This window comes from Hypanus sabinus, chromosome 5, assembly GCF_030144855.1.
Source record: "Hypanus sabinus isolate sHypSab1 chromosome 5, sHypSab1.hap1, whole genome shotgun sequence".
Lineage (NCBI taxonomy): Eukaryota > Metazoa > Chordata > Chondrichthyes > Myliobatiformes > Dasyatidae > Hypanus > Hypanus sabinus.
This window is the reverse complement of record NC_082710.1, coordinates 159854965-159878945: the sequence shown is the minus strand read 5'-3', so window position 1 is coordinate 159878945 and position 23981 is coordinate 159854965. Positions and strand designations below refer to the sequence as shown.

At 44.5% G+C, this 23981-nt stretch overlaps 1 protein-coding gene across 7 annotated transcripts in view; it reads left to right on the top strand.

Annotated features, from left to right (window-relative positions):
* Positions 1-391: 391 nt before the first annotated feature.
* LOC132394502 (CD48 antigen-like) overlaps positions 392-23981 on the top strand; it is a 47299-nt gene continuing 23709 nt past the window's right edge. The window contains exons 1-6 of one of the 7 annotated variants that reach the window (XM_059970754.1): positions 392-542; positions 2774-2941; positions 4210-4240; positions 7068-7147; positions 9437-9736; positions 17368-17634. In XM_059970754.1, coding sequence (XP_059826737.1) covers positions 7087-7147; positions 9437-9736; positions 17368-17634 — 628 coding nt within the window. In that variant the 5' untranslated portion in view covers positions 392-542; positions 2774-2941; positions 4210-4240; positions 7068-7086. Of the gene's footprint in view, positions 543-683; positions 996-1380; positions 1450-2773; positions 2942-4209; positions 4242-7005; positions 7148-9436; positions 9737-17367; positions 17635-23981 lie in introns of those variants that run through there. The other 6 variants (XM_059970753.1, XM_059970751.1, XM_059970750.1 and 3 more) reach the window with 6 other exon arrangements.

Genomic DNA, 23981 nt, shown 5'->3' with positions numbered 1-23981 from the left:
ATTCATAACCTATTCATTATTATGTTATGTTTTTTTATATTTATATGAAACTCAATAAAAAGATTGAAAAAGAAAAGAAGAAGGGTCCAACTTTGGTCTTAACTATTTTTTTCCTCTTCACATACCTAAAGAAACTTTTACTATCTTCCTTTACATTCTTGGCGAGCTTACGTTCGTACCTCATCTTTTCTCCCCGTATTGCCTTTTTAGTAATCTTCTCTTGCTCTTTAAAAGTTTCCCAATCCTCTGGCTTCCCGCTTATCTTTGCAATGTTATTCTTCTCTTTTATTTCCATACTGTCCTTGACTTCCCTTGTCAGACACGGTCGCCCCCTACTCCCTTTAGAATCTTTCTTCCTCTTTTTAATGTAATGTTTGAAACAACTGAGCAGCTCTATCCCAGCAAGCCCACAATGTTCTATAGTAATGATGTAATTGCTCAGAGGACACTGTACTTCCCTATTCCTGGGTTGGCTTTCGCATTTTCCCTTCTCTGATGATCTTCGTAATCTTCTTTCTGCTGCTTCGTCGATACGATTTCAGGTTAAAATTGATTCTATTAATTCCTTTCCACTTATACTAGCATTATCCTGGGTCCGTGAGCTGTTTAACCCGGAAATAAGTGACAGTGTAAAACACTCGAAGTCGTTGGTGAATTGAAGCAGTCTTTCTTCATAGCGGGGATCGATTTACATCGCCCAGGGCACAGCTCCATTGTAGATGAAATTTATCTTGGATCTTTCAGAGAAAAACTTGTACTGGAGCTTATACGTGATGGAATTGAAGTTTAATTTAGTTTGAATTGTTAACTTGTTTTCGAACTGAATGATTAGCGGCTGGCCGCTCCTTTCTTCCTCCTGATGGCCGTCGCAGACGAGGGGCTTATTTCCTGCCGCCCTGCTGGACAGTTAACCCGGGCGTTGCTCTGCCTGTCCAAACCCGACACCCTCAGGGTCTTACCGTCTGTCTGCGTTTTCCCTGCTGAAAGCAGCCGGTGTACGTTAATGATATAAGATCATTCAATTTGATAATAGATCGACGTTGAAGAGGAGAGAGATGTTTGGGAGGTTTAAGCCCAAACTTACTTTTGGAAACATAATTCTTCGTTTACGCAGTTTTAACAAAGGCGTTCGTAAACGAACTCCATCCTATACATTGCGCCACGGTAGCCTAGCGGTTAGAGTGACGCTGTCAGAGCTCGGGGTGTGGTAGATAGATCGGTGTTCAATTCCAGCCCCGTCTCGTCCGGGTTCCCAACCTACGACGGACTCCTGGGCTAATGATAGTGGTTCATGTTGGAATGTTGGAAAATGTAAAAATGTTGGAAACTCCTGGGATTAGTACATTCCTCCTCTCGTCAAAGATCTTTGTAACTTTGCAGATGCTGAAAAGCAGTACACAGAAAATTCCGAGGAATTCAGCAGACCAGGCAGAATCTTTGGAAAAGAAGGTATAGGGGACTTGTCGGCCCTGCATTTTGTGGTCGGTTAGTAGGCTAATTGGTCATTTTAAATTGTCGTGTCATTGAACGGGGTGGGTTCCTGCCTGGCGCGGCCTTTTGCGTCGGATGGGCCTGTTCTGTGTTTTAGCGCTTAATTAATACATAAACAAATTTAACTCAGCTGCTTCACAGATTCTGTTGTCGGCCAAATTTGACCAGCTCCCTGTGTTTATGTGACAAACGAGAGAAAATCTGTAGATGCTGGAAATCCAAGCAACACACAAAAAATACAGACCTTTTGCCGAAGGGTCTCGGCCCATAATGTCGGCTGCACTCTTTTCAATCGGTACTCCAGGCGTGCTGAGATTCTCTAACCGATAGTGTGTATTCCCCGTGTTTCCACTCTCATTGTTTTGGAACAGATCTCGAGCTAACGTGCAGCAGACTATTCCCAAGATTTGCAGCCAGTTTCGCGTCCACTTTGCATTAGTTTCAGTTCAGATTAAATCTGGAACCAAAATGCCAACTGCCCATTTTCCTCCCCTGTGATTCATTTTCTTGCGGGTATTTACAGGATAGAAGATAGGCACTTGAAAAAATACATTGTGATTGATAACAAGATTTGCAAATAACGGCATTCGAAAGTGCTCAAGGTTTCCATTGGATCAATATCTGTATAACAGTGACAATTTTAAACTGAGCTTTCAACACATTTGGTGACAAGTTGGTTCATTGTCTGGAAATCTGATGACAGAGGATGAAACTGTTTTTAAAATGTTGAGTGTGGGTCTACAGGCACCTGTACTTCCTCCCTGATGGTAGCAATGAGAAGAGGGTATGTCACTGGTGAAGAGGGTATGTCACTGGTGAAGGAGGGTCTTTAATGAATGATGCACCCTTTTTGAGACAATGCCTTCTGTAGATAGAAAACGCTGCAGATGCTGTTACAAATCAACACGTACAAACTAAATCAGCACTGTGTCCTGACGAAGGGTCTCAGCCCAAAACGTTGACTGCTCCTTTCAACGGATGCTGCCTAACCTTCTGAGTTCATCCAACTTGTTTGTATATGCCTTTTGTAGATGTTTTCAATGCTGGGGAGGCTAAAGCCCATGATGGAGCTGGCTGAGATTTTACAATCCTCCGAAGTGGCCCCTTCACACCAGATGGTGTGCACCCAATTAAAATGCTAACCAGGGTATTGTAACTCTGCTGTGACCAGCTCAGACCTAGGGAGGTTATGGTGAGTGAGTGGGACTTGAACTTGCAACCGGAGAAAAATCAAGATGTTATTCACTGAGTACAGCAGCTTATTTCCACATTTCTTTTTCAGAATGCAGAAGATGGATCTGAGCTGCTCTCCTGAACCACTGCAGTCTTTCTGGTGAACTCCCACAGAGCTGTTACTGAACGAATATTAAGTTCTATCTCCAGCAATGATGAAGGACCAACAACTATACTTCTAAGACCCAATGGTGTTGACTTGGAGGGCAACCTTCTGGTAATGATCTTTCATGTCTGAAGCCCCTGTTCCTTGTTATACAGTGATGCAGCATAGAAGCAGATCCCTCAGCTCACTGTGTCCTTGCTGGCCTACACAGATCCCATTTATCAGCATTTGGCCTGTGGCCATTTGTGTTTTGGTGACTCCATTGCTTGTCAAGGTTGTAAGGGTACTTGTATCCCGCACTTTCTCAGGCAGGGCATTCCAGATTGCAGCCATCTTCTCAGTGAAAACAAAATCTTCAGATTTCCTCAAAACCACTTGGTTCTCACCAAAAATTTATGATCTCTGGTCTCAGTCAACTCCTCTGGAGAAAAGCTTCCTACTGTGTTCCCTACCTATGGCTCGCCATAGGTCGGGTACATAGGAGGGAACACTCAGGATTGTTGCCAAGGAAACAACCTTGCAAAATGCTCAGGCCCCTCTCAGTCTTATCTACTCCAAAGAAAGCAGTTCAATCTATCCCACTCCCTTCTTAACTGAAATGGTCCAACCTGGATCTTCCTGAACACCATCCTGGTGATTGTCTTTGGGACCTTCTCCAGTGGAATTGTATTCTTCCTACAGTGTGATGCCAGAACTGCACACAATATCCTAACATTGACCTGATAATGTTTGAAAAAGTTGTCCCAGGGATTCCCTGATAGTTGATATGATTGTCCAGAGATTGAATGGTGTGTTGGCCTTCATTAATTGGGGGATTGTGTTCAAGAGCCATTCGGTAATGTTACAGCTCAGTAAAACCCTGGATATACCACAGTTGGAATGTTGTGTTTCATTCTGTCACTTCATTACAGGAAAGATGTGAAAGCTTTAGACAGGGTGCAGAGGGGATTTACCAGGATGTTTCCATGCATGTCTTACGAGGGTGTGTTGCGCAAGATAGGTCTTTTCTCTTTGGAACAAAGGAGGATGAGAGATGGCTTAGTAGAGATGTATAAGAGATACAGATAGAATTGATATGGGGGGCATAATTTTTAGTTGATTGGAGAAAGGTATAGGGGGATGTCAGAGTCATGTCAAAAATGAGGTGTAAGTTAGAGAGTGGTGGGTGATTGGAATGCCCTGGCACGCGTGGTGGTAGATCGAGATAGATTATGGGCATTTAATGATCTTAGATTCACACATGGATGATAAAAAATGGAGGTTTAGATTGATCTTAGAGAAAGTTAAGAGGTTGGAAGAATATTGTGGCCCATGTGCCCTGTACTATTCTCTAATGTTCTGTGTTTTATGTATTTCATAACTTTTTTTGTCCAATCTAGAAAGAAATTTGCAAGCTTCTTCTAAATTTCAGTGAGTACAATACTAGTTAACCTGTTAGCTACACACACAAAATGCTGGTGGATCGCAGCAGGCCAGGCAGCATCTATAAGGAGAAGCACTGTCAATATATGTTTGCTAAATACCTTCTCTTGGATTCCTGTGGTTGCCTGAATTGTCACACTCTCCTATTGAATCCCAAAGTACAAATAGTATTTTATTGGCGAGCTCTCTATAAGTTTATCAACAATACCATGTGCCTGTAATCTCTTGTAACACGCGCAAAATGCCGGTGGAATGCAGCAGGGCAGGCAGCATCTATAGGGAGAAGTACAGTCAACGTTTCTGGCTGAGACCCTTCATCAGGACTAACTGAAAGAAGAGATAGTAAGAGATTTGAAAGTGGGAGGGGGAGGGGTGGGGTTGATCTGATATGATAGGAGAAGACAGGAGGGGGACGGATGAAGGTAAGAGCTGGAAAGGTGAATGGCAAAAGGGATACACAGCTGGAGAATGGAGAGGATCATGGGATGGGAGGCCTATGGAGAAAGAAAGGGGGAGGGGAGCCCCAGAGGAAGATGGAGAGCAAGCAAGGAGTGATTGTGAGAGGGACAGAGAGAGAAAAGAGAAAAAAAAGGGGGAAATACATAAATAATTGAGGGATGGGGTAAGTAGGGGAGGAGGGCATTAACGGAAGTTAGATAAATCAATGTTCATGCCATCAGGTTGGAGGCTACCCAGACGGTATATAAGGTGTTGTTACTCCAACCTGAGTTGAGGACAGTAGAGGAGGCCATGGATTAACATACCAGAATGGAAATGGGATGTGAAATTGAAATGTGTTGCCACTGGGAGATCCTGCTTTCTCTGACGGACAGAGCGTAGGTGTTCAGCGAAATGGTCTCCCAGTCTGCGTTGGGTCTCACCAATGTATTAAAGGCTGCACTGGGAGCACCCAATGCAGTATAACATACCAGCTGACTCACAGGTGAAGTACTGCCTCACCTGGAAGAACTGTCTGGGGCCCTGAATGGTGGTAAGGGAGGAAATGTAAGGGCAGGTGTAGCACTTGTTCTGCTTGCAAGGATACATGCCAGGAGGGAGATCGGTGGGAAGAGATGGGGGGGGGGGGCTACGAATGGACAAGGGAGTCACTTAGGGAGCGATCCCTGTGGAAAGCAGAAAGTGGGGGTGGGAACAATGTGCTTGGTGCTGGGATCCTGTTGGATGTGGGGAAGATACAGAGAATTATATGTTGGACCCAGAGGCTGGTGGAGTGGTAGGTGAGGACAAGGGGAACACTATCCGAAGTGGGGTGGCGGGAGGATGGGGTGAGAGCAGATGTGCGTGAAATGGGAGAGATGCTTTTGAGAGCATAGTTGATGGTGGAGGAAGGGAAGCCCCTTTCTTTAAAAAAGGAAGACATCTCCGTTGTCCTGGAATGAAAAGCCTCATCCTGCGAGCAGATGCGGCGGAGACAGAGGAATTGCGAGAAGAGGATGGCATCTTTGCAAGAGACGGTGGGAAGAGGAATAGTCCAGGTAGCTGTGAGAGTCTGTAGGCTTATAGTAGATATCAATAGATAAGCCATCTCCAGAGGCAGAGACAGAAAGATCAAGAAATGAGAGGGAGGTGTTGGAAATGGACCTGGTAAATTTGAGGGCAGGGTGAAAGTTGGAGACAAAATTAATGAAGTCAATGAGCTCTGCATGCTTGCAGGAAGCAGCACCAATGCAGTTCATTGGTGTAGCAAAGGAAAAGTGGGGGATGGATACCCGTATAGGCTTGGAACACGGACTGTTCCACAAAGCCAACAAAAGGACAGGCATAGCTGGGACCCATGCGGATGCCCATGGCTACACCTTTGGTTTGGAGGAAGTGGGAGGAGCCAAAGGAGAAATTATTAAGAGTAAGGACTAATTCTGCTAGACGAATGAGAGTGGTGGTAGTGGGGAACTGGTTAGATCTGGAATCCAAAAAGAAGCGGAGAGCTTTGAGACCTTCCTGGTGGGGGATGGAGGTATTTAGGGACTGGACATCCACGGTGAAAATAAGGCGGTGGGTGCAGGGAACTTAAAATGATTTTAAAAATTCAAAGCATCAGAAGTGTCACTAACAAAGGTGGGAAGGGATTAAACGAGGGGGGATGAAACAGTGTCGAGGTATTCAGAAAAGAGTTCAGTGGGGCAGGAGTAAGCTGAGACAATGGATCCACCTGGACAGGCAGGTTTGTGGATCTTGGGTAGGAGGCAGAAACGGGAAGTGCGGGGTGTGGGAACTATGAGGTTGGTGGCAGTGGATGGGAGATCCCCAGAGCTGATAAGGTTGGTGATGGTGTGGGAGACAATAGCCTGGAGCTCCTTGGTAGGGTCATGATTGAGGGGTAAATAAGAGGAGGTATCGGCGAGTTGTCACTGTGCCTCGGCCAGGTAGAGGTCAGTACGCCAGACTACAACAGCGACCCCCTTATCAGCGGGTTTTATAGTGAGGTCGGGATTGGTGCGGAGGGAGTGGAGAACGGAGCGTTTGGAAGGAGATGAGGTTGGACTAGCATTTTGTGTGTGTTGCTGGTATTTCCAGCATCTGCAGATTTCCTCGTGTTTGCGCTTGTAACCTCTTCTCTGTTTAGGAAGCAATGATGCTTTTTTAACTATTTCCTCTGCCTGCCCTTCCATTTGCAACTTGCATGTACAGTATACTCCCAGACCAGTTTTGGAATTGTGACCGCTAGCTTATTATTATATATTTTTGCCCTTTCAATTTCTTCTGCTCTCTCTACATGATGAACATCTCTCTGGCGTGGAATCTCGCTGCCTACCGCTACCCCTGCCCCCCTGTCCGTTACTGAATGAGTTTCCAGTGCCGGCTCCTCTGCACAGATGAAGACATTGAGCTGCTCTTTGTTCTGCCTCTGGCAGCTTCTCAGCCAGTGGTCTGCAGGTAAATCTATTCTCCAGTCTCTGCAGGCGGACGGTAACTGCAATCTGGCCCAAGAGCTGGTTCGGTGAGAAGAAAAGTGAAAGTACGTTGTTTGAAATGTAGTTATCTGTTGAAAGTATGACAACTTGTGTAAGTTTGAAAATTAATAACACGGAGGGCCATGAGGCAGGTGTGTGGGAGGGAGCACAGGCACAATGGGTCAAACAGCAATTTTTGCATGTCTCTAGCAAACTTTCTGAACTCTCAGTTCAGACGGTCTGTCAGTTCCACCTTCACCATCGGGAGCAGGTCTACACACTTACAACGTCAGGGCCCTAAGCAGCCACTGTGAATGAGACAGAGATGCATGTGCATGGCATTCAACCTTGTTATTTCATCCATAGCCCTGGATGAGGCCTCCTCTACATCAGTGAGACCAAGCACCGTCCAGGTGACCAGTTTGACGAGTATCTGCCCTGTGTCCAACATGAGCTCCCAGTTGGCAGCCATTTTAACTTCCCTCCCCATTCCAAGACTGACCAATCTCTGTTTGGCCACCTGCACAGCCAGGTGAGGGCAAACACAACTTAGATGTCCAGCACCTCACCCTCTGCCTGGGTAGTCTGGAACCCCATGGCATGACCACTGAATTCTCCAATTTCAGGTAAATTCCTCATCTGTCCATTTCTCTCCTCCTTGTCTACCAATTTTCTCTACAACAGCCCCCATGTCCCTCTCTCTTTCCCCTCCTCCACCATTCTATCTGCCCTTTACCTGCACACTCCTCACCCCACTGTTCCTATCTGCCCACCAGCCCCTCCCTTAGTTGTCCCATGCTTCAGTCAGATCTCATCATCTACAGTGTCCAACAATCAGCTCCCAGCCTCTGTTACACTCTTGCCTCCACCCCTGGATCTACCGATCACTTGCCAGTTCTTCATCTGCCCCTTCCCTCCACCTCTTCTTACGGGCTCTCTTTGTTGCGTGCCCAGCTCCCTCCCACAGATATTGACAGAGCAGCTGAGTTGGAGGAACTCAGTTACTCCATTTATCCATTTATTTCACACACTCTTTACCTTGCCTCCCTCATCTGTTTAATGGTGGATTCCTGTTGAATATCTAACAACAAATCAATTTTGCATTTTCTGGTAGTGCCTGATGTTTTTCAGAGGTAATGTTAATTAATCTGAGTCCATATTGACCGGTAAAAGAGAAGGTTCATTTGAAGACACTCAACCAGATGGAAGTGAAGCTCTCCACTTATGTGGTGTCTCTCTCTTTTGTTGACGACAGAAGATGTTACCATGGTTCTGTGTTATAAACTGGACTATTGTCTCCAAGGACTGTGGACTTTTTCAGGCTTGCTTTATTTTTTTTGTGCTTCACATCCATTGCTGTCCGTACGAGGAAACGGGTTTGGGGGGTGGGGAATGACAAGCCAGTTGTGTTCTGTTATTTTTTTGTGTAGGGAGAGGGGGGATTGGGGTTTATCCAATTTCCCTCGGGATCAATAAAGTATGTCTGTTTGTCTGTTTGATGTACATTTCCTACTTTTTGTAGGGAGAGTGGGGATTGGGGTTTGATGTACATTTTTTGCTTTGTGTAGGGAGAGGGGGGATTGGGGTTTGATGTACATTTTTTGCTTTGTGTAGGGAGAGGGGGGATTGGGGTTTGATGTACATTTTTTGCTTTGTGTAGGGAGAGGGGGGATTGGGGATTGATGTACATTTCCTACTTTGTGTAGGGAGAGGGGGGATTGGGGGATTGATGTACATTTCCTACTTTGTGTAGGGAGAGGGGGGAGAGGGGGGATTGGGGTTTGATGTACATTTTTTGCTTTGTGTAGGGAGAGGGGGGATTGGGGTTTGATGTACATTTTTTGCTTTGTGTAGGGAGAGGGGGGATTGGGGATTGATGTACATTTCCTACTTTGTGTAGGGAGAGGGGGGATTGGGGATTGATGTACATTTCCTACTTTGTGTAGGGAGAGGGGGGATTGGGGTTTGATGTACATTTCCTACTTTGTGTAGGGAGAGGGGTTTTGGGGGCTGATGATCAGGATGCCATTCGTTTTGTGTTGGGTGGGGGGTGTTTGTTGTTTTTTTTCTCAGAACGACTTTCATATTCTTTCTTGGTTCCGAGGCTATATGGAGAAGACAAATCTCAGTCATATTTGGATTCATTCTTTGATAATAAATGAACCCTTTGAGCATTTTTTTTGTCGCCAATCTGAAGGGTAGACACTGTACATCTGCTTGTGTTTGTCAGTGAGTGTATCTGAGCCGTGACTCTGAGTGTCTTGCTTTTTAGCTCAGGCAATGAGTCACAGCATGGTGGCTGCTACAGGTTCTTCAGTTCAATTCCCTGGAACCGACAAGGAATTCGAGATCTTGAACTGGGCGTTTTCAAATCCTACCATAGTACTTCCCATCATAGAAGTTCGTAGAGGGCCCCCTATCATATTTGAGAAGTACAAGAATCGAATTAAAGTTAACACTTCGGATGGATCCCTTGTGTTGTACATTGTAAAGAAAGCAGACAGTGGCCAATACAAAATGACAGTGGATTTAGACCCCAAGAGGACCAGGATTCTAACTCTTCAAGTCTTCGGTAAGTCTCCAGACGATCTGTAATCACTGAAGTAAAACAATTTCATGGTGACAGGATGCTGAGGCAACATTTTGTTCTGTATCTGTTGTTTTGCAAGTGCAAGTGATTCAAGTTCAGGGTCAAGTTTATTGTCATGGCCATATATGCCCAGAGTATAAACGCCATGAAAATCAGCATCGTGCAGCAGCAGCAGAAACAAGAAGAACATAAATTATATGTAATTTACACGTCATTATGGTTTCTTTATTTTTGTCATGTCCAGAGAATAAAGGAAGTGTAGCCCGAATTTCTGTTTCTCAGAGGTGTTCAAGAATCTGGTGACAGTGGGAAGAAGCTATTATAGAACTGGGCTCCTGTACCTCTGCCTGATGGGAGAATTGAAAGAGGGTGTGGCCCGAATGCTGAAAGTCCCTAAAGATGCACCAATGACACTGTATTGCAAATGATGGGAAAATCACACCTGTGTGTGTGTGTAAACAACACACAAAATGCTGGTGGAACGCAGCAGGCCAGGCAGCATCTATAAGGAGAAGCACTGTCGATGTTTCGGTCTGAGACCTCGGCCCAAAATGTCGACAGTGCTTCTTCTTATAGATGCTGCCTGGCCTGCTGCGTTCCACCAGCATTTTGTGTGTGTTGTTTGAATTTCCAGCGTCTGCAGATTTCCTTGTGTCTGTGTGCGTAAGCCTTGCTCTCTCCCCACCATTTGCCTCTATTTGATCAGGACATCTGGCACCAGACTGTTTGAATTGTTTTTCCTGCTCTGCTTCTTTATAGGTAATGACAGCAAGTGTTTGTTTTGAGCAAACACTGCATCGCTCTTGTCTCGGGATCTTATCATACAATGTTGTCTCCATGGTCACTGTTTCATGGACTTCATTAGGCCAATAACAAATTCAAATGACTTTGCTATTTCATACCTCAGATGTGAACAGAATCACAAAGCGCTACAGCACAGAAACAGGTCCTTCAGCCCATCCAGTCCATGTCAAACGTCATTTTACCTAATACCATTGACCTCACTTGGAGTATAATACCTCCTACCCTCCCTGTCCAAGTACCGATCCAAGCTTCTCTTAAAGAATGCAGTCGAGTGCATAGCCGCTACTTCCACGGACAGCTCATTCCACACTTGCACCACCCTCTGAGTGAAGAAGATCCCCTCTGCTTACCCCTAAATATTTCACCTTTCACCATTAACCTGTGACTAATATTTCTGGTCTCACTCAACCTTAGTGAAAAAGCCTGCCTGCATTTACCCTCATTGTTGTATCTCCAGTGGAACAAAAAACATGTCCAGACTAGCAGACTCCAAGCAGTCAAATCACAGTCACTTCGTTGTAAAGCTGTCTGAAAATCTGAGGTTCCCAAGCTTTGTGGAAAAACCTACAAGCAGTGGCCTCTTTGTCAGCTACACCGTACATCTGCTTGTTAATGTAACTATCTAATCAGCTGATCTTGTGGCACTGTTTCAGTGTTTAAAACTGTGAAGACATGGTCGTAATCAACTGGCTGGAGCGTTCACTGAGATTTTCAATGTCTTGCATTGGCAGTGTGTGGTACCCACCTGCTTCAAACAGGCTTCAATTACAATGGTGACGGTGGTGACCTACCTCTATGACTATCACCCAGTACCACTTACATCTATAGTGATGGAAGTTTTGGAGAGGTTGGTGATGGAACATAATCAATTCCTGCCTGAAATGTGACTTGGATCTGCTCCAATTTGCCTACAGGAGCAACAGGTTCTCAGCAAATGCCATCTCATTGGCTCTTCACTCAACCCTGGACAGCAACAATGGATAGATCAGGATTGTCTTTATCAACTACTGCTCAGCATTCAGTACCACCATCCCTCAAAACTAATCAATAAACTCCAAGACCTTGGCCTTAATAGCTCCTTGTGCTATTGGGTCCTAGATCAGACCCCAGTCAGTTCGTGTTGGCAACAGCATTTCCTCCATGATTCTCATCAGCACAGGTGCATCACAAGGCTGTGAGCACAGCCCATGGCTCTACTCACTTTACACCGATGACCGTGCTGCTAAGCACAGCTCCAATGCCATATTCAAGTTTGCTGAATACACCATTGTCATAGGCCAAATCAAAGGTGGTGATGAATCAAAATATAGGAGGAAGATTGAAAACCTGGCTGAGTGGTGTCATAACAACAACCTCTTACTTAATGTCAGCAAAGCCAGGGAGCTGATTATTGTCTTCAGGAGAAGGAAACCAAAGGAACATGTCGGAGGATAAGATGTGGAGAAGGTTACCAACTTTGAATTCCTCAGTGTTATTATTTTGGAGGACCCAAGCTGGACCCAGAACAAGTGCATTTATGACAAAAGCATGACAGCACACCTATTTCCTCAGGATTTTGTGGAGATTTGGCATGGGATCTAATAAATCTGATTCTGACTGAAAACTTTTAACTTTGACAAACCTCTATAGATGTGTACCGGAGTGTATATTGACTGGCTGCAGCACAGTTTGGTGTGGAAACAACAATACCCTTGAACAGAAAATCCTACAAAAGTCGTGGATTCGGCCCAGTCCATCACAGGTAAAGCCCTCCCAATCATTGAGTACATCTGCATGAAATGTTATTGCAGGAAAGCAGCATTCCTCATCAGCAACTCCCACCACCCACAACATGCTCTCTTCTCACTGCTGCCATCAAAAAGAAGAATCTAGATATCGGGCTCAGAACTGTTCACAATTCTCCAAATGTTGTCTGAACAATGCCCAGTAAAGCCACAGCATTATATCATTGTTTTTATCAGGCAGATCACAAAGGTTTTCTTCCACATCACATGATTTATCCCAGGAATGGGTGTGTGGGGGAGAAATGTCTATGAGTATTATTACCTTGTTCACAGGTCACTATGCCTCTAAGATTGGTTATTGGCATAATTGGGAATTAAATTGTCCCAATCATTGAAACTTTTTAAGGAAATGTTTGATCTTAGTGCCGACTTGGATCCATCACCATGCACTTCTCTTGTGTTCAGTGATCAATCTTCCTTATTTCTCTGCTTGTGTTAATCATTCAGATTTATTCTTCTGCTGACATTGCTCTTGTGTTTCTATGTTTCATTTCGTTCTGTGTGCATTGTTTGCAGGTGTATTATGTGGCACATTTCTATTTAAAAATCCATTTAAACCTCAACTACCTTACCATCATCACCTTTTAGAGTAGAACAGTGGTGCAGCAACAAGTACTCCAGTCCTGATGGAAATAGAACATAGACAAGGGAAATAGAACATAGAACAAAGCTGTGCCGAACATGCCCTTACCTTAAAAATTACCTAAGATCCATGTACCTATCTGAGAGACTCTTAAAAGACTGTATTGTATCCGCCTCCACCACTGTCGCCGGCAGCCCATTCCACGCAATCACCACGTTTTAAAATAAATTACCCTAGACATCTCCTTTGTACCTACTTCCAAGCACCACAAAACTGTGTCCTCTCATGTTAGCCATTTCAGCCCTGGGAAAAAGCTTCTGACTATCCACACTATGAATGCCTCTCATCATCTTATACACCTCTATCAGGTCACCTCTCATCCTCCGTCGCTCTAAGGAGAAAAGGCCGTGCTCACTCAACCTAGTCTCATAAGGCATGCTCCCCAATCCAGGCAACATCCTTGTAAATCTCCTCTAAGCCCTTTCTATAGTTTCTATATTTCCTGTTGTGAGGTGAGAACCAGTCTGACCAGTGTCCTATGTAGCTGCAACATTACCTCTCAGCTCTGAAACTCAATCCCACAATTGATGAAGGCCAATGCACCATATGCCGCCTTAACCAGAGAGTCAAACTGCACAGCAGCTTTGAGTGTCCTATGGACTCGGACCCCAAGATACTTCGGATTCTCCACACGCCAAGAGTCTTACCATTAATACTACATTCTGCTATCATATTTGACCTACCAAAATGAAGCACCTCACAATTATCTGGGTTGAACTCCATCTGCCACTTCTCAGCCCAGTTTTTCATTGTATCGATATCTCACTGTAACTTCTCACAACCCTCCACGCTATCCACAACACCCCCAGCCTTTGTGTCATCAGCAAATTTACAAACCTATCCCTCCACTTCCTCATCCAGGTCAGTTATAAAAATCACGAAGAGAAGGGGTCCTAGAACAGAACCCTCAGGCACAACACTGGTGACCAATCTCCAGGCAGAATATGACCTGTCTACAACTACTCTTTGCCATATGTGGACAAGCCAATTCTGGATCTACAGACAGACAGACAGACATACTTTATTGATCCCGAGGAAAATTGAGTTTTGTTACAGTCGCACAAACCAAGACTAGTGTAGAAATATATCAATATAAAACCATAAATAATTTAATAATAACAAGTTAATTATGCCAAGTGGAAATAAGTCCACGACCAGCCTATTGGTTCAGGGTTTCTGAGACTCTGAGGGAGGAGTTGTAGAGTTTGATGGCCACAGGCAGGAATGACTTCCTATGACGCTCAGTGTTACATCTCGGTGGAATGAGTCTCTGGCTGAATGTAATCCTGTGCCTAACCAGCACATTATGGAGTGGATGGGAGACATTGTCCAAGATGACATGCAACTTGGACAGCATCCTCTTTTCAGACACCATCGTCAGAGAGTCCAGTTCCACACCCACAACATCACTGACCTTATGAATGAGTTTGTTGATTCTGTTGGTGTCTGCTAACCTCAGCCTGCTGCCCCAGCACACAACAGCAAACATGATAGCACTAGCCACCACAGACTTGTAGAACATCCTCAGCATCATCCAGCAGATGTTAAAGGACCTCAGTCTTCTCAGGAAATAGAGATGGCGCTGACCCTTCTTGTAGACAGCCTCAGTGTTCTTTGACCAGTCCAGTTTATTGCCAAGCAATGCCCCCTTGGATACCATGCCTCCATGCTTTCTCAATAAGCCTTGCATGGGGTAGCTTATCAAATACCTTGCTGAAATCCATATGCACTACATCTGCTGCTCTACCTTCATCAAGGTGTTCAGTCACATCCTAAAAAATTCAGTCAGGCTCGTAAGGCATGGCCTACCTTTGACAAAGCCATGCTGACTATTCCTGATCATATTAAGCCTCTCCAAATATTCATAAATTCTGCCATAATTTCCTGAGCTATCTCTACTCCCTTTCTTGAGTAAGGAAACAACATCCACAACCCTCCAATCTTCTGGAGCCTCTCCCATCACCATTGATGATGCAAAGATCATAGCCTGAGGCTCAGCAATCTCTTCCTCCCACAGTAGCCTGTGGTGCATCTTGTCTGGTCCCTGTGACTTATCCAACTTGCTTCTTTCCAAAAGCTCCAGCACATCCTCTATCTTAATGTCTATATGCTCAAGCTTTTCAGTCCACTGTAAGTCATCCCTACAGTCGCCAAGATCCTTTTCTGTAGTGAACACTGAAGCAAAGTATTCATTAAGTACCATTTTCCACTGTCACACTTGATTGGTCTTATTCACTCATGTCTTATCCTCTTGCTCTTCACATACTTGTAGAATTCCTTAATCCTGCCCACCAAGGCCTTCTCCTGCCTCCTTCTGGCTCTCCTAATTTCATTCTTAAGCACCTTCCTGCTAGCCTTATAATCTTCTAGATCTCTATCATTACCTAATATTTGGAACCTTTTATAATCTTTTCTTTCCTTTTTGGTTCAATTTTCAACAACCTTTGTACATCACGTTTCCTGTACCCTACCATCCTTTCCCTTTCTCATAGGAACCTACCTATGCAAAATGCCACACAAATATCGCCTGAACATTTGCCACATTTCTGCTTTTCATTTCCCTGAGAACATCTGCTCCCAATTTATACTTCCAAGTTCCTGCTTAATAGCTTCATATTTCCCCTTACTCCAATTAAACATTATCTCCAAAATGCTCTCCCACTGAGAGACCTGACACCTGACCAGGTTCATTTCCCAATACCAGATCAAGTGCAACCTCTCCTCTTTTAGCTTTATCTACATATTGTGTCAGGAAACCTTACTGAACACACCTAACAAACTCCCCCAACCCCTTCTAAACACCTTGCTCTTGGGAGATGCCAATCCAATTAAAATCTCCCATGATGACCATCCTCTTTTGATTGCACCACAACCCTGTTATTATTTCCCTGATGAAAGATCTTGGCCCCAAACCTCAACTGTTTACTGTTTTCCATGGATGCTGCCTGGCCTGCTGAGTTCCCCCAGTATTTTGAGTGTGTTGCTTTGAATTTCCAGCTTCTGTTGATTTTTTTTCTTGTTTGTAATACTGAAGCCTCTCAGCTCCACGCTTTTCCCTGGGTAGTCTGGCTTCCCGTCATATCCCCAAGGGATGCAGCTCATTTAATCGGCTGTAGCAAATTACCTCCTGCGCTGGTAAAAAAAGAGGAAGACAGGAATGGAGTTAATGTACATGCACCTTCTTGCTGCTGAAGACAGTGAGAAGTGAGAAGACAGCAAGAGCCATGGGTGCCAGACCACCCGGCTCAGGAACAGTTATACATCAGGCTATTGAACCAGCATTGACATTTTCACTCTCCACAACACTGAACTGATCATTGAATATAACACATGGACTTACTTTCAAGGACTCGACAATTCATGTTCTCACGATTATTTATTTACTTATTTATAATTTATTGGGTTTTTTTTGTATTTGCACATCTTTCATTTGCACTTTGATTGTCAGACTGTGTTTGTGTGCAGTTTGTCGCTGATTCTATTGCACTTTTGATCTACTGTGAATGCCTGCAAGAAAATGAATCTCAAGGTGATGTATGGTGACATATACGGTGCATACTTTGATAATAAATTTGCTTTGAATCAATAGAATCCTGGGAAATGAGGAAGGAGTGGGAAAGGAAGGATTGTTGCGCTGGGAGCCAGCAGGGGTTTGATGGGATGAATAGCTTAACAAATAATAAGTCTCTCAGTTACTTTTTCAAGGGTGGCATGGTAGTATAGAGATGACCATAACACTATAAAGTACCAGTGACCTGTCAGTGTACCTCAATTGTTGGAAAGGTCTGGATAAAAAATAAGCAGCTGCAAAATTAGCACTGACTTGGAGAAGTGTGATGAGTTAGTACAAGCTGTTAAATACAAAGAGCACATGACTAAAAAGATAAGCTTTATTTGTTAAATGTACATAGAAACATTGAAACATAGAGTGAAGTGTATGGGCTGCATCGACGACCAATAAGGTCTGAGGATGTGTGCGGGCAGCCGCAAGTGTTGGCATACTTTTTCCTAGGGAACAGATGGTGATATCCAGGGGCATCATTCTGAGATGATTGAAGGAAAATATAGGGAGGTTGTCAGGAGTACTTTTTTTTTAATGAGGGGTGGTGGTAGAAGTCAGATACATTAGGGGCATTCAAGAAACTCTTAGATAGGCACATGGATGATAGAGAAATGGAGGGCTATGGATCAGGGAAAGGTTAGATTGATCTTAGAGTGGGTTAAAAAGTTGGCACTGCTTTGTGGCCTGTCGGGCCTATACTGTTCTATGTTTTAACTTATTTACTCTGAATGTTGAACCAAGTTTCCATTTGCTCCTGGGTTGTTGCAATAAATCCTGATTTATTGATTCATTACCTGAAAATTGCTCTGTCTTTCTTCAGATCCTCTCTCCACACCATCCATCTCCAGCAACTTCTCTGAGAATGGCACAGCTGTGCTGAGCTGCACAGTGCAGAGAGGGGTGGCCACTTCCATTCGATGGACCAGAGGTGGTGTTGTACTCCCGGTAGACCAACGGCAGTCCCTGTCTGATGAGAATGTAACACTCACCATTTGGAAAACTCAGGAATCGGACTCCGGATATTACACCTGCACTATGGAAAATCAAGTCAGTCGCACTAATAGTACCTACCAGCTGATCATCAAGGGTAAGTATGTCAAGGATGCATGAAGTTGCATAGCATCCATTGCACAGATCTTGGTGTCTGCATTGGCATTAATCCTTCATTAGGGCCTGGTTGATTAAAGGCACAATGATAAAAATAAAGATAAGCTTATTTTGAACATTGAACATTGTTACAAAGTTCGACTCCTTAGTAATAATAATCTGAGAGGCACAGAGAAAATTTATGTTTACCAACAAGTAACCTTTTTTGTCAGAACTAAAATGCATGTGGCTTTGCAAACTAACTACCTGTATGCACACCCACGAGGATTCACTGACCCTTCATGAACAATCAATGAAGAGTAAAGGTATTACCGGGAAAGGAGTCTATGATGCCTAAGCATTCCTCATGGTCTGAATCTCCACATGCCCGTGGGGTCCTCATTGCAATGGTTGGTCTCTGCAGGCTGGAGATTTATTGCTCCCTCGTATTTGAAGCTCCTGATACTTACAGTGTTCTTCATCAATTCAAATGATGCATCGCCATTCTGTTGGCTCAAGGTCACCTTCTTATTGGCTTCCGTCCAGGGCTAAAACCAGTATTGTTCTTTTGTTTTTGCCTGCAGCCTTGGGCCTTTGTTTTTTTCAACTCTGGCTGGATCAATACTAGTCAAACCAAGTGACCCGCACTGAGTGTAATGAGAAATCAAATTGCTTCACTGGCAAGCCTGCTACTTTTATGTAATAAATAGCCATTCATCTGAGAATGGTCTCAGTTTTAGCAGGTCATTAGCTGAAATTCCTTGTGTCTACATTCAATTATCCCAGAGCAGATTATCCCAGAGCAGGAATCAGTTCAGAGTTCACAAGGGGGGGGGGAGGGCTGCAAGGACAATCCCACAAAACAGCTACCTCCATCTCCTTCAAGCGCATAGCAAGAACAAAGACAATTTTTTGTCTACTTCCACTGTTCCTGATTTTTCTGAATTCAGTGATTTGTAATCTTTGGTTCTATCTGGCCAATATCTCCCTCCTTGATCCAAAAATATTTATCTTAAGATCATTATCCTCTTCTCCTTCTGTTGACTGCCATGGAACACCAGTAGGTGTGCAGAACTTAAATTACAGGTTTCCCCCACTATTCGCAGGTGGAGCATTCCTATGAAAAGCTGCAATGTCGGAAAGTGAAGAATTAAGTATATGGGATAAATTTGTGAGCATTCGCAGACCCAAAAAAATAACCTACCAAATCATGCCAAATAACACATAAAACCTAAAATAACAGTAACGTATAGTAAAAGCAGGAATGATCTGATAAATACACAGCCTATATAATGTAGGAATACTTTTCTGCAATTGTTGCAGCCTATATAAAGTAGAAATGATGTATGTACAGTGTAGTTTCACTTATTGCAATCGGGAAGACAGTGAGGACGCTGAGGATGGTGCGTTAGACTGAGTCATTGGAGGTTGAGGTTTTGGGAGACTGGGGAGTCATCTCATCGTCTTCTGTATCCATCAGGGCAGGCAGGTCACCTTCTTTATGTCTGCCTGCCTGCCTCGATGTTGAAGGTTGAGTTTTGTCGTCTGCTGTGGCTGACGTGGAAGGCTTGAAAAACGACAGTAGGATTGACTGCTTAGCCTCGTGCATTTTCCAATCATAAAGTTCTTTGTAAGTACTCAAACCATCCTGCAAATAAGCCCTGAACCTACGTACCCTTTCAAAATTAAAGTCATACTTTTCTGTAATCATTGCAGCGTTGTCAATCCCAGAGAAAATCTCATGCAATTGCTTCACATTCAGTTCTTGGATGACTTCACTACTGCATTCGGCTTCAATTGTTATCCTTTCCTCTCTCTTCATCAGCTCTTCATCTCTCAGTTCTTGGTCACAGGATGCCGAAACCTCTTCAACATCATCTTTGTCAATTTCCACAAACCTTTAGCCAAACTCACTATATCCTTACTTTGTTCACCACGATCGAATCACTTAATTACGTCTAGTTTTATGCTAAGTGTAACACAATTACGAGCTCTTTTAAGCTTTTCCGATACCTTAGAACTCATCTTGCTAATGAATGCACAAAATAAATGGACATAAAGCACAGATGCTCACAGGTACATGTTTAAGCAATGCCGGCTATAATGGAATTCCGGGGGAGGAGCTTGGCTGCTCGGGGTACACTGCCTTTTTTTGTAACAGTGAAAACATCTTCTGTTAGCGAAAACAGGTAACTAATATAGATCTTTTGTAACAGTGAGGTGTCGTAAAGTGAACATTCGAAAAACGGGGGACACTTGTTTATAAATACTGCTAATACTTACTGAATTTATAACACTTTAGATCAACAATCATCTGCTGTTTTATAAAACATCCCAAATTTCTACATTATTTTAGCCTTCCATCTTCTAAGTTGATAATTATGTACCCAAAATACGTAAAAATCATTTGTTCTCCAATTCCAAAGCCTGGGTTACTCAATGTTTCATTTGTCTTACCGGCATGTGCTTTAATTACTTTAGTGTGTTTAGTCCATTGATGAATTATCTGCTTTGTCTCCTTCACAACACATGTCCAATATGCAGTCAAGTGAAGAATTGGTGGCAACTTCTACACATATTGATTCGTATCGGTGTATTGGATCTTGAAGCTCTCCTTCATTACTGTGTCTCCTCTGACTGAGGCAACATTTGTCCTCCAATGGCCAGATCTAACATCATGTTCCCTGTGGTGACATTGTGACTGATGTTGCCTGACCTAAACAGGTGCTGAAATGATGGGTATATCTGGGTATAATGAATCCCTCCAGTACCTCCACACTAATTCCCACACTTCACAAAACGTAACTGATGGATAAAAAAATTAAACACTTAAAGCCAGAGAATGTACTCTGCAGCCTGCCACTCTGTGTGTCTGAACTCATAACGTTTGTTGTATTCCACTGAATTTAAAACGGTTGCACCAAGACTTATTTATAAAACCACAAACACACTTGCAAATGAGTCTGCTACCATATAGTGAGTATATGTGCACCCCACTGGTGTCCCGACTGCTCAGTGTCCTCCCTTCGTCAACTGGTGTTCCTGTCTCACCAAATTACCCAAAAATACTTGTCTTCTACATAGCAGACACACACCACACTACCTTCAAATGTACGAGTTCAGCTCTCTGCTGTGTTCGTGAAGTTTCATGACCCCATGCTCACTGACCTGAACAGATCTAAGTGTGAGTCCTAATCTTAAAGAAATACGTAAGCTGTTCGGATTGTTGGCCACATGATGGGATACAAATGTAACCTGGATAAGCCCGCAAATATTATTGTGGCTGTGAATAAAATCACCGGGAGACACTGAAGCTGGTGGGTATACAAGTCTTTCTTAAGCAAAACAAGCAGGCATCACACTCAACACACTCTTGAAAGAAGAGTCTTGCCTGATGCAATATAATACGATATTTTTATATGCTGAAGATTGCAGGACAATTCTATACTTACAATGTATCCTCAATGCTTTCTGTGAATTACGTATAATTTTCCGACACCTCCATCTTAATGCTGACACCCAAAGCGAGTGCTAATCCACACTGACTCTAGGCCGCGTTCATGCATAAACTGGACAGTCCACACTAGGGCTGCGTAGAAAGAGCTACCATTTAATCAGGAGGGTGACTGGGATTCCAAAGGCAGAGTTTCATGGCAGTCTTTCTGACCTGAGGAATCAGCAAGAGGGATACATTAGAGATGGCCAATAAAATTAATTCAAATGCAATCGGAGTAGCGATTCTTTTTGAGCGTGCCAGTGTTTGGAGTGGTTTTAGCTGATCAGGTTTGGGTGTGGGAAGTTGTCTTGGAAGTTTCTCTCCACCTCCCCTCCCCCTCTCTCTCTCTCATCATCCCCTTCCCCTCTCACTCTCCCTCCCCCTCCCCCTTTCTCTCTCTCCCCCTCTCTCACTCTCCCTCCCCTCCCCTCCCCTCTCCCTCCTCTCTCTCCCTAACTCCCTTCTCTCTCCCTAACCCTCTTCTCTCTCCCTGACCCCTTTCTCTCTCTCTCCCTATCCCGCTTTCTCTCCCTCCCCGTCTCTCCCCCTGTTCTCTGCCCCCACTCTCTCTCCCCCGACTCTGTCCCCCATTCTTTCTCCCCTCCCTCTCTCCTCTCCCTCTCTCCCTACCCCTTCCCCTCCACCCTCTCCCTCTCTCTCCCTGTCCTTGTTTGTTCATTCCTCATCTGTTAGGGCAGACAAGTGTAGTGAGAATGGCTCGGGGGCAATGTTTTCTACTGAGTGTGGGACTTGGGAAGACTGGTAGAGAGATCTCCAGTCTCCCAGATAAACGCATCTGCACCAGTTGCACCGAGTCGCAGCTCCTGAGGGAAAATATTAAGGAACTGGAGCAGCAGTCAGATCACAATCGACTCAGATGAGGCAATGGGGGAGGGGTGACAGACAGGAGCTACAGGATGGTAATTACCGTCGGTACCAGGAGACGGGTAACTGGGTGACTGTCAGAAGAAGGAAGGGAAATACAGTCGGCCCTTGTTATCCATGGGGGATCGGTTCCGGGATACCAAAAAACGCAGATGCTCAAGTCCCTTATATAAAATAGTGTAGTATTTGCATATAACCTATGCACATCTTCCTGTATACTTTAAGTCATCTCTAGATTACTTATACTACCTGATACAATGGAAATGCTATGTAAATAGTTGTTATACTGTATTGTTTAGGGAATAATGACAAGAAAAAAAGTCTGTACCTGTTCAGTACAGACGCAACCATCGTAGCTCTTCTGGGAATGCTGATGCCGCCTCAGCTGATCCCGATTCTCCCGTGATCTTTAAGTTTTTTGAGGTTGTAGCGCTTTACATAGCCAGCCAGCCATCCCTGTAGACAAGACAAGTAGCGAATGCGCGAGATGCGAGGCGAGCCTCTGGGTTTTCCCGATCTGCGGTTGGTTGAATCCGCGCATGCGGAACCCGCGATTAAGGAGGGTCGACTGTGCACAGCCAGTTCAGAGTACAGCTGTGGATGCTCCTCTCAATAATAAGTATGTCCCTTTAGAGACTGAGGGGGGAACAACCTACCAAGGTGGAACCACAGTGACCGGGTCTCTGGCACTGAGTCTGGTGTCCTGGCTCAGCACAGCAGGGAGGTGAAGGTGACTGTAGTGTTGATAAGAGATTCATTCGTCAGTAGTGAGCATCCAGAAGTCTTCCCCTCTCTGAAACAGAACATTTTATCCTCAGTAAGACTCTTAGGTCTCATCGCCAGCTCTTGGGCCTTCGGAGACTCCATCTTCCTCTCACCCTGCCTCCCAAGCCTCCAAGCCTCCCTTCTCCTCAGACACTACCAGTCCACTTCCTCCCTCTGATCCCAGCTCTCATCCATGCCGGGTTTTCACCATTACCTTTGACCTTCCCCTCTCTGAAAGAGAACGTTTTATCCTCAGTAAGAGCTTCACCTTTGTCCCCCTGTGCCCACACCTCAGTGAGTTCCACGCCTGCCACAACACTGATCTCTTCTTCTGCCATCACCATCTCTAAGCCTATTTCTTTGGCAAGAACTCCCCGCCCATCATTGATGACCCCTTCTCCTGTCTTCAACCTCTTCCTGGACACCCCACCCTGGTTTTTTGCTTGCTCTGGACATTTTCATTACCAACTGCCAACCGTCCCGACTTTAACACTCCTCTCTCCTATTCCAACCTCAGTCCTGAACGCTCAGCTCTCCACTCCCTCCGAACTAATCCTAACCTCACCATCAAACCTGCAGATAAGGGAGGTGCTTGGTTGTCTGGCAGACTGACCTCTACCTGGCTGAGGCCCGGCAACAACAGTCATACACATCCTCTTATTTACCCCTCAAACAGGACCCAACTAAGGAACACCAGGCCATTGTCTCCCACACCTTCACCAACCTTATTTACTCTGGAAATGTCCCATCCACTGCAACCACCCTCATAGTTGCTGCACCCCACACCTCCCATTTCTACCTCCTGCCCAAAATCCACAAACCTGCTCATCCAGGTAGACCCATTATTTCAGCTTGTTCCTGCCCCACTGAACTCATATCAGCATACCTCGGATCCGTTTTATCCCCCCGGTTCAGTCCCTTCCCACCTAAATCCATGACACCTTACACACTGTTGAACTTTTCAAGGATTTCAGGTTCCCTGGCCTCTACCATCTGATTTTCACTATGGATGCCCAGTCCCTATACACCTCCATCCTGAACCAGGATGGCCTCAAGCTCTCAGTTTCTTTCTGGACACCAGACCCAGCCAATTCCTTTCCTCTGCCTAGTGGAACTTGTCCTCACTCTAAATAATTTCTCCTTTGGCTCCTCCCACTTCCTTTAAACAAAGGGGGTAGCCAAGGGCCCGGCTATGTCTACTT